At 41.3% G+C, this 20,292-nt stretch overlaps 1 protein-coding gene across 1 annotated transcript in view; it reads right to left on the bottom strand.

Annotated features, from left to right (window-relative positions):
- The window catches only part of AGAP1 (ArfGAP with GTPase domain, ankyrin repeat and PH domain 1), a gene marked incomplete at its 5' end in the record, with an annotated part of 313,414 nt that overhangs the window by 115,304 nt on the left and 177,818 nt on the right, over window positions 1-20,292 (bottom strand). The window contains one exon of the mRNA XM_014961995.1: window positions 13,005-13,166. Coding sequence (XP_014817481.1) covers window positions 13,005-13,166 — 162 coding nt within the window. The remainder of the gene's footprint in view (window positions 1-13,004; window positions 13,167-20,292) is intronic.

Here is a 20,292-nt window from a genome sequence, read left to right on the forward strand (position 1 = left end):
AAACACTATCCTGCTCCCTAGAAATCTAAGTGTTGCTAGCAAGGAAAGAAGCAATCCTATCCTATTAACTCCTCTTCAAAGCCTTCTTATGAAGAAAGCTCCTTGTATCACAGAAGGGTTTTACTATCTATTCCTAAGGGACCCTCCTGGCGTTTTAAGTTAGGTGATGAGCATCAGCAATAAGGACTTATTAATGCTCATAAATACTTAAAGGGAGGGTGTCAAGAGGATGGGGCTGGCCTTTTTTCAGTGGTGCCCAGGGACAGGACAAGAGGAAATGGGCACAAACTTGAATAGAAGAAGTTCCACCTCAACATGAGGAGGAACCTCTTTCCTGTGAGGGTGGCAGAGCCCTGGAATGGGTTGCCCAGGGAGGTGGTGGAGTCTCCTTCTCTGGAGACATTCAAACCCCACCTGGACCCGTCCCTGTGGGACCTGCTCTGGGTGGCCCTGCTTTGTCAGGGGGTTGGACGAGATGATCTCCAGAGGTCCCTTCCAACTCCATGGTATTCTGTGATTCATAATGGTTTCTAGAACTTTTTAAAGGAGGAGGAAGCAGTATCATTCAGCACTCAGTTAGAAAGAGAAGGATTCTGTGACTAACTGTATTTTAGAGGACCAGCAAGCTTCAGAACATAAACCAGGAGAGAAATACTAGTCTTTAACTATATTTTAGAGGACCAGCAAGCTTCAAAACATAAACCAGGAGAGAAATACTAGTCTTTCCCCTGCACATCTTGCCTAAAGCAGGTTGGGGTCAGGGGCAGAGATATTATACATCACTCCCTGAGTTAACACAGTTTGCTAATTTGTCTTATCCTGCACTACACAGACGGATCTTTGTGCTTGCCCCCTTTGTACTGTGTGCTGAGCATGTCCTGTGGAAAGATCAAGAATGACAATTTCAATACATAAGGACAACAAACTAAAAAGAGACGTGCATCTTTGTGCTTGCCCCCTTTGTACTGATTGCTGAGCATGCCCTGTGGAAAGATCAAGAATGACAATTTCAATACATAAGGACAACAAACTAGAAAGAGACGCAAGAATTAGATACTGCAGGATGCCACCACGTCCCAAGGCAAACTAACTAACTTCATGGCTCCTGCTCCACAGATCTACAGTCTAGATGTATAAGGGACGTCTCTAATTCTTCTGGCATAACGTTTTCACTGGGCAGCATCAGATCTGTTGAGGAGATGGGATTCTTACATGGTGTCACCCTGAATCGCTACAAACTGGCTGTACGATGCTATGGGCATTGCTTCTCCAGGCCATCAACTGTACACAAAACAGAGAGGTGAGGAATATTACAAAAGGCAGCTAGTTATGAGGATTAATTTCAGGTAACTAGTTTGTAGCCACCCCACGAGGGAGAAAGAAGAGGGATGGTCCTTTTGAAGTCAAAGCCTACAGCTGTGGTGTGGTTTCAGGGCAGCATCTCCTGGTTTGATTCCAGGTCATGTGTTGGTTTGTCTATTTGCCACTTCTGAAGCCACGTAGATAATCAGACACCTCAAGAATAGTTACCACCTGCAGCGTGCTGGACCTAACGAACCCATCAAGACCATCCCAAGAAAAATAAACACTTGGAGCACAACTGAAAGAATACATCTTGGATGAACAAGCTACACCACGATCAAGCACACACAACATTGTGTGACAAATGCTATTTTATACCCTTGCTCAAAATGATATACGTAATAAATTCACCTCAGTTATACAGAGGGTGAGAGCTCCACCCTGATCTAACAATCAGCATTGTCTTCTAAATTGCAAAAAAACCCCTCGTTTAACAATATTTTGCTTTGAAATGGAGCCTTGAGGTCTCATGGCACTCGGAAAATAATGAAACGATGCCTTTCTGAATCACTTCCTACTAAAATATTTACCTTGTATTTCAAGATAGGCAAAATAAGACAGAAAGGAAGAACTGTCTCTCTTCAAAGACACGCTCCGAGGCAGAAAGAGAGTCACATCTCTTGTCTCTACTCTGGTACTTTAACCTTCAGTCTGCACAACCTGTGGATAACTTCAAGCATCAAACCCACTCACTGGTAATTGGGAAGAGGTTAGGAAACTCTCCACTCTTAGTCCACAAGACTTCAGCGACAAGCCCTAAGATCAGTGTTTTGGAAAAAAAAATAAAAAATCCAGACTTTCACTATTAACATTTTACAATTAGAGCTGTATAACGAATAGGCAGTTAATTGCATCGTGCTAGGTAGGAAAAGGCTGAGGCTTTCCTGGTAACATATGCCACGGTGTCAGAAAGGGAAAGAAATAATGGAAGGAACAGCAGAGATACTCTTAATCAAACACAAACCCGAACATTTTCCTACTGCAGAAAGCTCGAGCTGAAAAGTAAAGCTCTTAACGTAAAGCTATGTCTTTGCTACCTTTTGTAAGTGTCAGATGACACGCTGTCATTGACAAACTTTTTTTTTTTTAAACTTTAAAATTTAATCAAGCAGTCTTTCTAGCTCTTAGCAGCTCGTCTAAGGGTTTAGATAACCCCAAGTCAGGGCCCTTCTTTTGGCCTCACGAAACCCAGGCATCAGAAAAGCCACTCTCCTAGAGAAACTTGTGAACTGGATACTCCTCATCGACCCGGACGGTGGGTGGCACACACCGGCCGCCGAATTAAGAGATGATATCAACTGTAACAAATGAAGGGCCCAGAGGACTTGAAAGGAGATGCTCTTCCACCTGCAAGGAAGGGCAGGTCTCTGTGCTTCAGCTGTCCCCCAACAATCAGCAGGTTGTGAAGGAGCTGTGTATCAGATTTAACACAGAAGCTTCTTTCACTCCTCGAACCCTAGATGCTGTGAAGCACCTTTGAAGCCTTGGATTCCATAGGTAACATATACATATCATCCTTGTACCCCCTGCTCTGTGATCCGGACTGGAAAGAAACTGAGCCTGCAAATAGACATGCTTGATGAGACAACCGCTCTCATATTAATTGGAACAGGAACTTCCACTAAGCTGGAGAAGAAATAAAAGCATCGTGCGTGTCGACGGTTGGACAAGGTGATCTTTAAGGTCCCTTCCAACCTAGAAGATTCTGTTTCTTGCACACGCTTCGCCCAGATCCTGCCAAATCAAAGCAGTGTGCTTCTGGAAATACATTAAAAAAGAAATCTAATCATTACAAGCATCTATTTGAACTACTGAAGTATGGACAGTAAAAGAAGAAATTCTGAAATCAGGATTTACTCCCATGGTAGCTACACATTAACTTCTTACTTGCTCAACTTTATGTGTAAAACTTTACTAAACTTTATATAAATTTAAAATGTATATTATGATACAAATTTAAATAAAAATATTACGAAAAATACAAGTGTGCTGATCTGGGAAGTTTACTGATTTCCCTGCTTAAGTCTTACTTACAAGGCCCTTAAATATGTAATGCATTGAGCTTGTTAAATTTTTAAGTCATGTTATTTGAATTAGCTGAGTTTATAGCGTGTCACACTCAGCTCCTGCAGTATTATGTCTTTCCTGTATGTTTATTTGAGAACGCATCTCTCCATTTATATCACTCTCTGTAAACAAGATTTTATTTTTTCAAAGTTCATAAACTCCCGTAGGACACTGTGTGAATCCAGCTCGTGTATTTATTTCCTTGCAATTATAATTTATCAAGATACATCACTCCTGACTGCAGAGAGGCATCCTCACATCAAATGCAGCTCTTCAGCTTTAAATAGCGAGTGCCAGAAGACTCATCCTGCTGTTGCTGTTAAATACAGTCCATGTGTCCATGTCCCAGCCATTATTTAAGCATTTAAGCTCACATTTATTCTTGAGATACCAGCAAAAACAATCACAGCTGATCCTCTACCTCAAACTATCTTAAGACCACAGGTCACATTTATTCTTGAGATACCAGCAAAAACAATCACAGCTGATCCTCTACCTCAAACTATCTGGCGACAGACCCAGACAAGAAATATCACAGCAAAACTCATTCCCAACTGCAACCGTTTACAGTTAAAACAATCTTAAACTACAAGCATACAAAAAAAAACCCCAAACTATCTTTTTATACAAATGGGATTACAGGATGGCTTCGCTGATGAAGAATTTACTTTGTACAGAGGGGCAATCACCTTCAATGTAACCCTTCCATTCTGACAGCTACTAATATAGAAAGAGAACAGAATATATTTTTACAGGTTTTTAAGTGCAGTATCTGTTGAACGAGAAGCTACAGAGAACCAGCTTGCAGCTGAAGTCAGACAAGGAGCCAGCTACAGATACATATATATATATATATGGATATTTTAAAACACAACTTGAAGTTAAGTCCCCCTGTTTCTAGTGATACCAGTGGTGGGTATCCACGTTCCTTCTTTTCTGCAGTGGTTGAACACCACGAGTGAATCACTGCAACACACCAACCCTGCCCCTCAAAGGTCAGGAGCAAGGAGCATCTCCCAGACACAAGCCTGAAGACCTGATAAAGAGAACATTCTCTATTCTCACTGTCCTCTCAGGCTGAAGTTTATGCTCCGTAATAAAAATAAAGCGCTTTGTTCTGAGGCGTTTGGGCTTTTTTCCCCCCTTTTCTCATGCGTGGGGACAAATGGAGAAGGTGTGACAACTAAACCCAGCTACAGGCACAAAAAGCACTGATTTATTGAACATTGCTAGACAATCAAGTCCGATTAATCAACATCAGTAACCAGAAAAAAAAATAAAAATCATCTTTTCTTCCCTATTATAAGGAATATGCCATACGCTTTCCTGTTTCAGTTTAAATTTTAAGCAAAACTAAATGCAAAATACACATTTAGACATCCATAAGTTAATGTCAGGAAAAAAACAAAGCTTTATAGTTCCACTCAAAAAGTTAATTTAGTCACATAAACAATTTACTGACAGACATTTGGCACTTGAGGCTGTGAACAAGATTAAGACGAGCATGAGGTTGCCAATGTCAAATTATCTGAAGATGAAAACTCACATTTCTTGCCATTTTGGAATCAAGCGCAGGATTTAATTGCTGAATGCAACAATTCATTATATTTTAATCGGGGGGAGGGAGGGCGTGGAAAGAAGAGGATCTTAAACAAGAAAAGCAGATGGGTTTCTGGAGAAGCACAGAATTGTAAAAATCCATATAATATAGCCCAGGATCTAAACAGCAGGGATAGGTAAATAGAGAAATTACTCAGTTGAAACCCAGAAAAGTTGTGTAAAAACACCCATGTACCCGATATCCTCCTGAAAGCAACACCACGGCCCAGCTCAGCTTAAGCCTCAAAGGTCAATTGATACCATTTCCCCCTCCACCAGGGACATCAAACCAGAAGAACCACTTTTCACATCTTTCATTCTTTTAACTGTGGTTTTTACCCACAGAATCTCAGAATCTTCTAGGTTGGAAGGGACCTTAAAGATCATCTTGTCCAACCGTCAACCTCACTTTGACAAAAATAGACACCCACACAACAAACAAAAAGCATCACCATCACTAAACCATACCTCCCAGCACTACATCAACCTGTCTTTTGAACACCTCCTTGGTTACTACTTTTTTTTTTTTTTTTAGCACTGCACTTTGGCAGAATTTCAGGAGCACCTCAGTGCTCTTCTTCTGTATGACAGGTTTTCCTCCATCTTTTCCTCCACCATTTCGGCACATACCCAGAGAACACAAGGTTAAGTGCTTGTATTTTGTGAACCTGGTAGGAATCTCCTCAAGAAATCCAAGCCTTCTCATTCAATTGAGATTCTTATGGCCTACAAAATGGAATGGGTAAGCAATGGGTCCTAATACTTCTGGACATTAACATATTCCCACAAGAGCCATGGGCAGAAAGCATGATTTAGTTTAACGCTCTGAAATCCTTTTCAGAGAACTTCTCCTTATGCCAACACCATTTTGGAGAAGAAAGCTTGGTGAAAAAAGAAATGGGACTTCTGCTTACATCTCAGAAACTTCACGTTTCCCCTCTCCATCCTTATGCCAACACCATTCTGGAGAAGAAAGCTTGGTGAAAAAAAGAAATGGGACTTCTGCTCACATCTCAGAAACTTCACGTTTCCCCTCTCCATCTGCCTTCAGGCTCAGGTAGGGCACAGGCAACATGAGGCTTTCCTGACGAATGCTCAAGCTGTCAGACAATAATCAGATTTCCTTGGTGACCTTCTCTTTCTAACTGAGTGCTGAATGATACTGCTTCCTCCTCCTTTAAAAAGTTCTAGAAACCAGTATGGATCACAGAATCATATGGGGTTGGAAGGGACCTCTGGAGATCATCTAGTCCAACCCCCTGCCAAAGCAGGGCCACACACAGCAGGTCCCACAGGAACGTGTCCAGGTGGGGTTGGAATGTCTCCAGAGAAGGAGACTCCACCACCTCCCTGGGCAGCCTCTGCCAGGGCTCTGCCACCCTCACAGCAAAGAAGTTCCTCCTCGTGTTGAGGTGGAACTTCTTCTCTTCAAGTTTGTGCCCATTTCCTCTTCTCCTGTCCCTGGGCACCGCTGAAAAAAGACCGGCCCCATCCTCTTGACACCCTCATGAAACACCACCACTTCTAGGGTCTTATTTTTGTATTTCAGGCTGTCTTTAGTATTCTCCTTTTCATCATGCTGCAATGAAAAAATGATGAGTGACACAACTATGAGAATAATCATACAGAACACCTAGCTGCAAATGCCTCATCTCAACCTCACATACTTTATGGTGAGGATCCAGAAGGAGATACGCAACGCTCAGAGAGAATGAAATTTGCACAAGTGAAAACTGCTGAAATTATAGTCTAAATAAGGTGGGGCTGGCAGATTGCTTGGGCAATTTGGCAAATTCCATTAATTGTGAAAACGTGGTAACAATATTCCTGTCCTTTTTCTCAAGAAAGAGGAGCGGCAACTCATAATTTGCTTTGAAACCAAGGATGAAGTTCAAGACCAATTTGTTCCTATAAGGAACTTGTCATCCAACACACAGCAACCACTCTGCCCTGCAAGCCTAACATTATTTTGGGGAGCCACAGGTTGAAAAACTACATTTCCCCCTGTATAAATTAAAATTGATCTGAAATGTGAAGTCCTGCATGGTAGTTCTTGCCACGCAGTATTAGCCACAAGGAAGGTGCTACAGTAATTCAGGGATAATACCTATTTCCTAATTTTCTTTCTTGACTGAATAAAGGTACAGACACTACCCTGGTGGGAGTCCAACCTCCTAGGACATTGCTGTGATTTTTTTTAGTATTTCTGGTTGATTGGGCTACTTCAACCAGGGGCTCGTTAAAAACGCCTATTAAATTTTAATACTGGAATTTTTTTGTGTATGCAACCTCATGCTGAAAGGGGATCATTTTTCCGAGATTGCTAAAAAGTGATACTCAAGTTTCCTCAAGATATGCTGGTCTGTTCAGAAAGCAAAGCTGTTGGCAGAGTTTACCCTGACAAAGTTTCCCTCCGGATGTATTTGCCAGAAGCAATTTGTTGATAACCAAAGGCTGTGAAAATTAATGAATATTCCTTTTTCCTTCCTATTCTTAAAGACAATGTAAACTACTTGTCTTACACGTGGCAAATTTTACAATATTAAATATTAGTAACTGCAGAAAACCCCAGAGTAGCTCTAGAGTAGCTGGAAAAAAAAGAAGAAAATTACCTCAGATTTGATTTTAAGTAATTACTTCCTTCTTTAAAAAGGAGGAAAAGCTCTTCCAACTTAAACCATCTATATACACTTGACACAAATAATTCTGAAACTCTATAAATCAATTTGGAATGATAAAATGACAATCCTCTGCAAGAACTTGTCTATTGAATTCGAACAATTCTAAACGACGTTTTCTGGTTCGCTTTTGAAAGTGTTATGCCTGTCAATACAGGTTGAACCATTTTCTTTTTCAATGTATAGCACAAGTCTCCATCATTTAATCATTCCAAGTGCTTACGATCAGGAAAAGGAAGGCAAGCTGTAAGGTCTGCATTACTATAAACACTCCAATGACCTCTCATACTCCATGGCACAGTGAGAACTCAATTTCACATTAATAAACCCTAACACCAAACTGTTAGAAACTCAAAAGACACCAGGTATTACAACTTACATAAATTACAGCCAAGATCAAATGGCCCGTACAAGCAATTGTACAGTGATAAAGCCTAAGTGGCTGATATTTAAACAGATATTTGATTTACTGCAGAATTTTATATCATGCTCGAATTCAAATGACAATTTACAAGTCCAGAGGAAAGAAATCCCTGTCCCATGCAAACTACTGTTTGCAGCACTGTTTCAGAAGAGCTTAATTTTTTTATAACTTTAAGAAAGAAATTCTTCCCTCTGATATTCTCAGGCCAAACTATAAAACCTGACATTTAAAAAGAGAATGAACAAGCTGCTTCCTTCATCCCCAGGCAGGAAATAGCATCCTCAGTCTTCTGCGAGCTCAGCCTCATGAACCTAATTTTTGCAATATAATACAGCTGGCTGTGGTGTCTTCCATTTAAAAAAAAAAAGCAAAAAAAAAAGCTCTGATGTTAAGTTTGAGGGTATGTCTCAAGTTCTTTAGAGATGTACAAATTGTGAAGACTGTAGAACAGACAGTGCCATCTCTTATTAATGGCAGCAACACCACTAGTTAATATTAATCTGCTTTCTATCAGAAAAAACTGCATTTTGAACCAAGTTTGAGATGCCTCACCACAGCACTCCCGGCCAGCTCTTCCTCAATTTCTCACAACAGCCCTGCTTTTCCTAGCTAAGAAAATTTGCAGAAGAAAAAGAATGCATGAAATAAAACACAAAGTGAATTTTGCAGAGCAGGAACCATGCAGATTCACATCCTCACAACAGCCCTGCTTTTCCTAAGAAAATTTGCAGAAGAAAAAGAATGTATGGAATAAAACAAGAAGTGAATTTGCAGAGCAGGAACCATGCAGATTCACATTCTTGAATCGAACTAACACCTGAACAGGTTACAAATGGTTCCCCTGAGACCACACAACCCTCTTATTCCCCAGCAGTGAGCAACTACAGATAATTCTGGGTGGGGGAAAAAAAAATAAATAAAAATCCATCAAGGAAAAGATTTATCAAAGAAAAAAAAAATTGCAGGCTTCCAATGCGATCCAGGAAAACCTCTTGGCCAATAGTTGCAGCAGCACTAATTGTTCTAAATCTATCAATAAAGCTAAGCTGCTCCTTCATTGACTGCAAACACCAATTTCTTTCATGGAGGATTATAAGTTGATGTTCATTCTTTCTCTACCACCATTAGGGTGACAAACAGTTTAAACTACATCAGGATCTGACATGTAGATCAATTCTGGGTCCATAAAGAATCTACACAAGAGGTTCGTGGACAGGGATTTACTGCCCTCAGTTTTTATTCCCTCTTGCTGCAAAAATTACTTCTGTCAGTAGTTACAAGACTAAGGAAAAAAAAAAAAAAGTAAAAAGAATTAATTTTTCATGTGCTGCCGGAACGGCCTTTTTAAATTTCTGAGTTTTTAAGGCAAATATGTTATTGCATTTAAAATTATGCTGAACAGCAGGTGGTATTTAGCTAAATAGTGAGCCACTTGCATGATCTGCTCACTATCAAGCAGACAGCAATTTGAAACACTGAACTAAGCTGTCTAGATTTTCTCCGAGGGCAGTCACAGGCTTCATGTTACCAGTGCCAAATTATATTAGACATTTAATTTTAAACCTCAGGTACTTAAATGTAAAACCTTACAACAGTAATAGTCATAAAGCAGTGGGGCATTCCATTTCAGAGAATGGATTTTTCTATTTTTCCCCTTTAATTTAACCAGCACCTCCTGTTTTGTGGCTCTGCCCACTACAAAGTAATTTATCTAATTAGGAGATGTTCACAGCTGCTTGAAAGACAGAAGCCCCAGGAAACCAAAGGTCTGGTTTGGAAGACTTTGAAAAGTTCTCCAGAGCCACACAAAGTATTAATTTAATGTGAAAAAAAGGTGCAGAGAAAAATTGAATCCCAATATGTTATTTTGTCTACAATAAAACCATGTGACAATAACCAGGCATATTCTCCAGTACATTGGCATTTGAATTCCAAAAGATGCTTAGCTTCTCGCCGTACCTGCTGCTCTCACAGTATTATCTTTTTATGACTAAAATTCAAAAATCTTTTAATGGGGGAAAAAACCCCTGAAATTAAAGGGAGTTTTTCATGCGTCAACTTGCCAGCATAAAGGACACATCTATGAGCTTATCGAGAGATGATACACTGACAGCAATGAATTCTTCTTGAGGCTTTGTAGCAGTTTTTATCGCTCTGCTTCTGTTTCTGCTGACCCTTAGTTGCCTAAAACTCGCTGCTAGTCCAATTTTCCCCACTTTATTTTTTTAAAAAAGCAACTTTTATTTTCTTTCTTAAAAAAAAAAATAAAATAAAATTAGAACCTCTTCAAGAAATTATTCGTCAGGCTCATTCGGAAGTACCCACCGGTCATGTGTGGTTTTTGAATACATATTTCACAGATAATTCTAGCTGTCGTCTCTTCTGATCCAGAAGTAATCACATATGAACGTCAAGTCAGGAGAAGGTACCGCGCAGACACGGGAGCACAGAGCTCATGGAGGAGAAAAGGTTTCCTTCACAGGCAATTGCAACTAGCTGAAGCGCAGCATAGGGAGCAAAAAAGTCCAGCAAACATCTCAAAACCAGCAACAGCATTATGAAGTAAAAGGGAAGGGAGGAGGAAGGAATTTTGGATAGATTTCCACTTTTCCACATATTAATTACTCGCCACTTTTAGGAACTCTTGAATTCTGCATTGTGAAGATTATCCTCTACTTGTCACATCTGGCACTAAGAATCAAGGAGATGGCATCTGCTCACCCCTCCATACGTATGCCAGGTGCCAAGGGCCAAAGATTACATCTTGGTTTTTACTTGCCTTCCTCCTAGTGCAAACAATAGCTACAGCACAAAAGAAGGGCGCAAAAAGACAAAACTTTGATACAACCTTTTAAAAGGGAAGTAGAATTGAGGGGAACGGTTTTTACTTGTGCAAACAGTAGCTACAGCATAAAAGAAGGGCGCAAAAAGACGAAACTTTTGATACAGCCTTTTAAAAGGGAAGTAGAATTGAGGGGAATTCAAATGACGAAGCAGCTCGGGGAAAAAGAGAGAGAAATACAATCTCCTGAAGTGTGAAACCAGTTCAGTCTGAAGGAATCCACGTAGGGCAGTACTGATTGCCCTAAGTTTAGAAAGGAAAGGGTGAGTTGGGCTGAGACAGAAGAGAGGTGCTGAAGCATTTGATCATGCTGTTTAGCAGTATCTCTGCCTATCACCAAGGCTGGGGGGAAAAAAAAAAAGAAAAAAAAGGGATGCTTGCCTTGAAAAATTCTTGGTCAAAATCTGTACCATTTTGATGCAAATATCACACTCCTGAAGATGCTACCCACAAGTTCAGAGCTCCAGAAATGTATGTGCTTCTGGAACTCCAAACTTGACAATTAATGCCACCCAGAGCCAAGATTTTAAACTCTCTGTTCTCATAGGGTAGCACTGAAAAACTGTCCAAAGCTTCTTAAAAACTCAGAGGTAGTAGCAGGGCTATAGTCAACTCAAAGCTTATACAGATACCTACATATATATTTAAATACACACAGACATATACACATGGGACATGTGAAATAGTTCTTATACTCCTATAATTCCCCCTATTTTAGGGATAGCCATCAGAAACAGCTGTCCTCCCCCCTTCTCCTGTCCTATTCAAATTTCCTTCTCCCCTCTGTTGGATGAACAGCTATGGCTGCTCCAAGGATGCTCTCATTTGTGTAGGCAGCAGGTCAGCTATAGGTGAAGAGCATTATATCTCTGGCCTTCCCAGAATCACAGAATGATATGGGGTTGGAAGGGACCTCTGGAGATCATCTAGTCCAACCCCCTGCCAAAGCAGGGCCACCCACAGCAGGTCCCACAGGAACGTGTCTCCAGGTGGGGTTTGAATGTCTCCAGAGAAGGAGACTCCACCACCTCCCTGGGCAGCCTCTGCCAGGGCTCTGCCACCCTCACAGCAAAGAAGGTCCTCCTCATGTTGAGGTGGAACTTCTTCTATTCAAGTTTGTGCCCATTTCCTCTTGTCCTGTCCCTGGGCACCACTGAAAAAAGACCAGCCCCATCCTCTTGACACCCTCCCTTGAAGTATTTATCAGCATTGATCAGATACCCCGTCAGCCTTCTCTTCTCTGGACTAAAAAGACCCAAGTCCCTCAGCCTCTCCTCCTGAGGGAGATGTTCTAGACTCCTAATCATCTTTGTAGCCCTCTGCTGGACCCTCTCCAGCAGTTCCGTGTCCTTCTGGAACTGGGGAGCCCAGAACTGGACCCAGTGCTCCAGATGGGGCCTCACCAGGGCAGAGCAGAGGGGAAGGATGACCTCTCTAGACCTGCTGCTCATGAGAAGTGATCAGGCACTCTGTTGAGGCCAGATGCACCATTTTGTTACCAAATATCATGCATGCCCATTAAAAACAACAACCCCTCTTTCACTGTTACAATCTGACCATCGCACAACATCATCTGGAAGAGCGTTTGCTCCTTTTAATGCTGTTAAACACTCCACAGAGAAAACACTACAGCCATGCCAGGAGTGTGAATTCATGAAAGCAATATCACAGCTGAGAAAGGACATGCTCATGGAAACATGTGAAGGATAATTTACTGCTAATAGCTACCACACAGAGTAAGGAAACAAGAATATCAAGTGAACACCCTACATTACATACCTGAAATTAAAATTAAGCAGTATTATAATTACATTAGCTCTTCCTGCTGGAAAAGGACTGTATTGACCTGTTCTCTTTCAGCTAATTTCTCCATTTTTCTCTCAGATGCTGGAAGTTTGGCCTCCCACAGAGTACCTGGGTGAACATCAGGTCTTTTTTTTTTTTTTCTTCTCTTTTTAAAAAAAATCAAACCACCAAAACTCCCCCTTCACCCCAAAGCAGTTGTAACCCCTCCCAGCTCCAGGTTTCTTACCACTGCTAATGCCAGAGTTTGCAATGACTGTTGCCTCACTCCACTGATCTGCACTGGAGACCGAGTAAGAGCGCTGATGCATACCATCCGGACGGCTGTTGAAGGAGACTAGACTGATCCCACTTGCCATCTGAGACACAGATGTGCTAGTAGTCACGTTCCCTAGACATAAATGGAAAACAAATTGTGTCAATAGAGAATAAAAAGTTGATTTGGCATGAAGATGGATGGGTGCGTCTTTACAGGGCACAAAAATGAGGTTAACTCAACCAACACAAAAACCACCGCGGCTCTCCCTGAAACTCTGAAGACAACAACCCTGTGACCAGTTTGGGGCACCAAATATTTCAGCAGTCCACTCAAACTCAGCTAGGAACTTCTGACCGCCTAAAATTTCAAGATTTCAGCTCATTCTGTTCATTCACCTTCTGGAAAACTCTTATCTTCCACAAGCCTGCTACCAGTCCCGTTTTGTAAATGTTCTCCATTGGTTAAAGGTAGAGCACGAAAGACAGACTGTGCACAGAAAACAAATTTATTCCTGAAAACCACCGTTTACACAAGCAACCAAGATGAGCCAACTAAGCCAACTTAAAGAGTTCAAAACAATCTACCTCTAAATAATATTTCACATTAGTATGTCCCCCAAGCGAAGCCAAGTACACAGCGATGGGGAGGCAAATAACCACCAGCGTTGCGAGACCAAGCAAAAAACTTGTTTTTTAATCTTAAAACAACATCGTGACACAAAGCACGCACTAGAGGCTTGTTCCATTGACTGCAAATATCACTCCTGTGTCTCGTCCCACAGGAACACAACCTCCACAACTCTAACCGAAGGCCTACAACGCAAAAGCTGAGATACAAAGAATATAGCCGTCACCCAGTAAGCACTAGAAATAATTTTAGTATTTTCATGATCATTAAGGTCTAGGACAATAAAAGGCTGGGAGGTGTGTGCGAGGGGGAGCAACAGGGACAGGTTTCTCACCACAAAACAGGAAAAGCATGATCTGGTTGAATAAATTTTAGAGTCAAAACCATTAACACCTTTTCCAGAAACTCAGGTTTTTCATGGTCTTACCCATAGTTTGATATGGACCAAAGGGTACTCTCTAGTTTTGGTTTCTGAGCACATTTTACTCCATACATAGCACAGGACTTGCATATTACAAAGATACAAATATTTTACTTCATTCCTCCTGACAGGCTTTCAAAAGGTACCCCACAGATCTTCTGTGGATTTAAGAACACTCTCTAAAAACACATGTAACGAGAAAGAAACAGACACAATTTTATAAAATACCCTAACACTTTGCATTTCTATTGCACCTTCTACTGATGAGTTCAGAAAAATTAATGAATTAATTTTCAATGCTCCTGTGAGGTTGTTAATTATCTGCTATCATTTTCCCCATTTTTCAGAGGTTAAATGACCCAGGGCCACAAAGGAAGATTGTGGCAGACTTGAAAATAAAACCCACATCTCCTGACTCCCAGTTCTATCATTATGTCTTTTCCCAGAGCAGCCTTTGGGAAGACAGCAGAGCTTAGTGAACTACTTTGTGTTTATTAGAGTTGGCATAATTGTCCCTTTCTCTCCTCCCCTTTCCCAAGACTAAATCTCATCTTCAGTCCTTAACACAGATCCATCACTACAGTATCTGTCCACCTGAGTCTTGAATGCACTTAATCAGTCTCAAGAACTTCTGTTTGGCAATCTCTACAAAGGAGACACGAAATACACACAGATAAACTAATGTGTGCAATTGTGCAAAGTCTAAGGTGGATTTTGGAACCATGTTGGGATCTCCCAAGGCAGTGCTTTAGCTACTGGCACATAATTCCTCTCTAAACGCCTTCCCTGGGCAACCCTTTTGTCCAAAAGGATTCCACAGAGCATCATCTACCAAATTTTATAAAAAAAGTATGCTTCAAACAACTGGTCCTCTTTCTCTTGTGTGCTTGACTCCATCAGCTGAGAGCAATTTGCTAGTACTGGTGGTTTAACACCTTCTAAAGACATTTTCCAAAGAAACATTCAGCAAAGAAATCAGGCCTACAGAAACCAAGGTACAAGGCAGAAGATTAAATTATAGCTTGGTACCTTAAAGTCACAATAGAAGATGGAAAGACTATGTGGTGGTACATATTTTGAGGTCTCATAAGAAACACCTCCTTCCAAATGAATTTCTGTGATGCTGCTGATGCTCACTTTGAGACAGCCAGCAGGGGTTTCTTCTGGTTTTCACAATCCAGAAGAACTATGAACATTAACCAACTATTTTAATGATAAACCAAATTAAAGGGAGTGGCTGACATGAACGCTAGAGCTTGAGACCAAACGGACTCTAGCAACTTGAGATTTAGGCCAATATAAACACCATGTGGTTGGACATGGAGAAGTCCCCAACCTCTGCTCCTGGGACATCAGAGCAGCAGGGGGACTGGGGACCAGTTGGTTGAGTAGCAGCACTGCTGTGAAGAACTCAAATGTCAACAACGGATGCCAGAACGTGTGGTAACACCATACTCAACACAAACCATGAGCTGAGAACAGCACGATGGGCATCTGAAACACTGTACACTCAGTTCTGGGTCCCTCACTTCAGGAGGACTGTCAGGACATGGGAGAAGAGCCAGCAAAGAACTGCCAAGACAGCCAAAGGTCTGATCCACGTGGCCCATGAGTGCTGAGGGAGTTGGGCTGGTTTAGGCTGGTGAACAGGAGGATAATGCCTGATTTAATAAAGCTTTTTAGTTAAGGATGATAGAAAACAGCAGCAACACTACAGCTTGGAAAGTTCATAATGCAGCACTGCAACGGGCTACCAAAAGAAGCTGGGGGATCTCCATCCTCTCAAATTTCCAAAGCTCAACCACACAAAGACACAACTGAACCTTCCCAACCCTGGTGACAAGTCCTGCTTCTTCAAGCAGAAAGGATGGTGCAGATGATCTCCAGAGGTCCCTTTCAACCAAAATTTCCAGGGGTGTCTGAACAGAACAGGCTTTTTCTTTTTTCCTTCCATCCCAAAGCAAAATAAGAGAACCTTTCTGAGCTCAGAAGCTACTCTGTATTCCCATTTGATTCAAAATACTGTCAACAATTTGCACTTTGGTACATCTTAAGCAGTAAAATGGCTGCACTTCCTTTGATTGCATTATGAGTTGCAGTCACAGGACAAGAGATACCCAGAGGTCCTTGAAATTTTTACTGTTGATAAAAGAACTTACAGAAAAGTTACCCATTTTTTTCTGCTCTTGTTTCTGATTTTGTTTATTAGCCTTTAACTTCGAAAACGAGTTTACTGAACCAAACTTACAGGTGACAAGTACACAGCAGATTAATCCAAATTCTTTGTTTTGCTTCATTTGTGCTGTAACATCTTTGGGACCATCCTATTTGGAAACAACTTCTTTTTTCACAAGCATCTAGCCCTGCTGTTTGCGCTGCAACATCTTTGGGGGCATCCGAAGATTATTAGCGGTAAATGACTTTGGAAATAACTTCTTTTTTCACAAGCATCTAGCCCTGCCAGGCTCAAGAGCAATGCCCCAAAAGCACACGTTTAGCCTGTAGCCATCTTCCACGTTGCACCTAGTGAAATGGGAAGCCACGTGTGATGAATTCCTGCAAAAGCACCCTCATGACAAAGATCAGGAAGGAGAAAAATGGTACGTGAAAGCCAAGATGGAGCATTTCCTAGAGTATCACGGGAAAATGGGAACAATTACTGGACCTCTTCACCTGGACGACACATCCCCTCTACTCTGCTGCAGAGAGCAGCAGTAATTGTAATTATCACAGGAAAATGGCAATAATTACTGGACCTCTTCACCTGGATGACACATCCCCTTTACTCTGCTGCAGAGAGCAGCAGTAATTGTATGCTGACATCTTCCCACCTAGTTCCCAAATTTTTGAACAGAAGTGTCCAGTCAACTTTGTAACCATGATGCAAAATCAAAAATTTTATAGGATATCCAGCATAATATCAGGAGTTCTACATCACCACGAAAACACTAATAGCTTTACGTTCACCTTAGTGCCATTCCTCTGAAACTCCATGCCCCTTGTTATGGCTTTAGCCTGCTGAGGAAGTGACTTATTCTGCAAATCAAAGAGGATTTTTTCTTTCCCTTCACGTTTCTGAAAGGCATGGGCTGCTAGCAACAAACAGGTGCCAAGTCCCATCATGTAACACTTTACTGATGAATGATGCAACCCAGCTCACCTCTGTCTTTTCTCTTGCCATAGTCTGATCACTCTCCAACCTGTAACCCTTGTGATAACATTTACTCAAGGTTAAATTCCACTTTCTTCACGTGCTGTAAGATTTTCATGATGTATCATACCATCCAAGCCAGAACTCGTGTGTAGCTATCAGAAGGGCTGAACTACAGAAAACAGTGTGCCCTTTCCTCTCCCCCTCCTGAATGCGTTCCACTCTAGCACAAACTTGTTACTTACAACCTTAGTTAAAAATCGTTATTTCCCAACCCATTGCTAATTTTTCCACTTTTTGGTCTAATGGCAGCATGCCCAGGAAATGTATTCCACCACCCCAGCAGGCACTAATGCTGTCACAGCCAAACAAGGACTACTGGAAGTCAGCTGCAGCTCTTGCACACTCTGTAGGCTGCACAAAGCTTCTACAAAACAGTCCTACCTTTTTTCCCCCATCTATAAAATATAAATATACGTGTTTTTTCTCCATCTATAATATATATAACAGGCAAACCCCAATCCGGATCCCCACAGAGCAACTCTCCTTTATTTTTGCTGAGGGATAAAGCCTCAACAGCAGAAATCATCTCAGCTTTTTGCAGACAAGCAAAAGAGGAAGGAGGACAAGCTAAAAAGAGGAAAGGAAATCACCACATTTTGGGTTAGGCATATAAAACCTTTACATCAAGCTTTTCCAAGCAATGCCTTAATGCATGCTGCATCTGTCGTCCCCCCCATATACCCACACATATGTGTATATATCTATATGTAGACAGATACATCTCTCTCTCAACATTAACATGAAATCCGTGGTCAACTACCTGGCCCATTCTGGAGCTGTGAAAGAGTGCCTCTTCAAATACATCATATATGCATCAGCTGGTTGCTTAAGTTGATTAGCAGGGGGCAGTTAAATTACTATGCTAATCCATGTATTCTCAGCACTGTTTCCTTGATATGGATATGTGTATATGCTTACTGGGAAGCCTTGATTAGTTCAAGCTTCAATGTGTCAAAGGCTCCAGATTCTTTCCAAAGAATAATTTTAGCTGTACTCACATCCCTAAAGTGTGGGAGCTGATTTGAAAAGGTACTTACCTCTACCATATGCTATTTTTCTTTAAACAATTTGCATTTCAAAGTGAATATGGCATTTATATTTGAATGAATATCAGTATGTTGCCAGAACTGGTCTCAAATGAGGAAAAAAAGATGCTGGTCTCCTATTGAACAAAAATGTTTTCATCTACCAAAGAAGCATCAAAGGAAGAGTTCCTCTTTCTAGCTCTAGACAGCTTTATTAAAACTATCTTTTCTGATATTATAAAATACCCCGTTATGATCGCACTTACAAAATGTTCAAACAATTAAGCTCCACAAAACCCATCCAAATTAAGATTCAAGATAATTTCCAGGTTTGGCCAACGCTCGGCAGAAGAGCCTTTGAGAAAAGAAGAGCGGGCTCCCACAAAGTCCAATTTATATCTCCGTTTATTCAGTGTAAATAGGCACCAACAGCAAAGAGCAAGTCAAGACAAGAGACTTGGGATAAGAGGAATTAAGCAAAGGAGGGCATGGCTGGGTGTGGGTATGGATGCGTTAAGAGGGTGACAGAAAGAGACACTCTGGGGGCTGAATGTGTCTCCATCTCCTACCCACAGAGGGAAGGAATCTCTTCATACACTCTTGTTTCAGATTTACAAAACAACAGACCATAAATGCAACATCAGATTATGATACTTAGAAACATTAGGAAAACAACAACGATTGACAGACACGGGGCCATACAAGGCACGGAGTGCACATCGAGTCAGTAAAACCAGAAAGAGAAAGAATCCGGGTATTACACAAGTTTTAACAAAATATACAATAAAGTGCAACATAAACATTACCTTACATGCAAAGTGTCCACCAAAAAAACCCCAACTATTCAGGGTTTTTGTCATATTGCAACAGAAGAGTAGGCTGGACAGCATTTTAGCAATCCCTCTTTTGCATTATCTTAACAAAAATAATCCAGTGAATCCTCACTGGGCAGGAAAGGTTATTTTAGCAGACTCATCACTTGAACCCAAGCCTTCACCAGTGATGCTACCCATTAACGACAAATGCAGAATGAATATAATTCACAATTATACCCTAAAAAGTGCGATACGAGCGACTTAAATACAGGGAGGTGGTCTCCATTCCCTACCGCAGAGACATCTGTGACTTCTCCCAAACAAATCAGTTAGGAGAAGTTTTATATTCCGGAGTACAACTAATATACTCTGGAATTTATGAGACAAGCAGACATTGCCAGAGTCGTGAAGCAGAACTATATTTTTCCATGAAGCAGCAGCGTATGACACCCGCAGAGAGAGGCTGCACAGAAGCAGGGAAAGATGGAATCAGATGAACTACAGCCCACTGCTACGCTTTCACCAGGGCCATGTTTTATTTGTGATATGCTCTTCGTGTTCACCACAAGTTTCTCTTCCAAAAAAAAAAAAAGAAAGAAATAAACCTCTTAAGGCCAGAGGGCTGCGCTCACCAGCTGTTAGAACTAATGAAAAATGCATTAGAGTTGTGGGTCAGGAAATCCTGACTCTTGATATCAGAGGGTTAATTGTTTCAAATCATGTTGGGTCAATTTATGTTGCAGGAATACTGCCTATTCTTGAAATGCCCTCTAATTCAGTAAAAGGCACTGCCAACTAGATGAGATTGGCTGTTGGTCACCCGTTCAAAACCCATACCCAACACTGCTCCCTGAAGGTTCTTCAGGCATCTGGGGGGCAAAAGGAAAGTGAGAAAGGCTCCTTTGCCACCTGCAAGATGATGAAAAGCATTCCCTTCCCCGTCCTTCAATTCTGCATTACGTTTGTGAACTAATTCCCTGAGTTGGGAAGAAATTTTCCTGATGGACAAAACTTTCCTAAGAAGTGGCTGACCATCCAAGCAGTGCCACTTCCTGCCTTCTGCTTTGCTGGGGTAACACCTGCTTTAGCTGTGGAAAATTTAGGAATGGCTTTTCTGGACCCCAGCATCCGTCTTTGACAGATGCATCCTCCTTCC

This window comes from Calidris pugnax, unplaced genomic scaffold (genome assembly GCF_001431845.1).
Source record: "Calidris pugnax isolate Ruff unplaced genomic scaffold, ASM143184v1 scaffold357, whole genome shotgun sequence".
In the NCBI taxonomy this organism is placed as follows: Eukaryota; Metazoa; Chordata; class Aves; order Charadriiformes; family Scolopacidae; genus Calidris; species Calidris pugnax.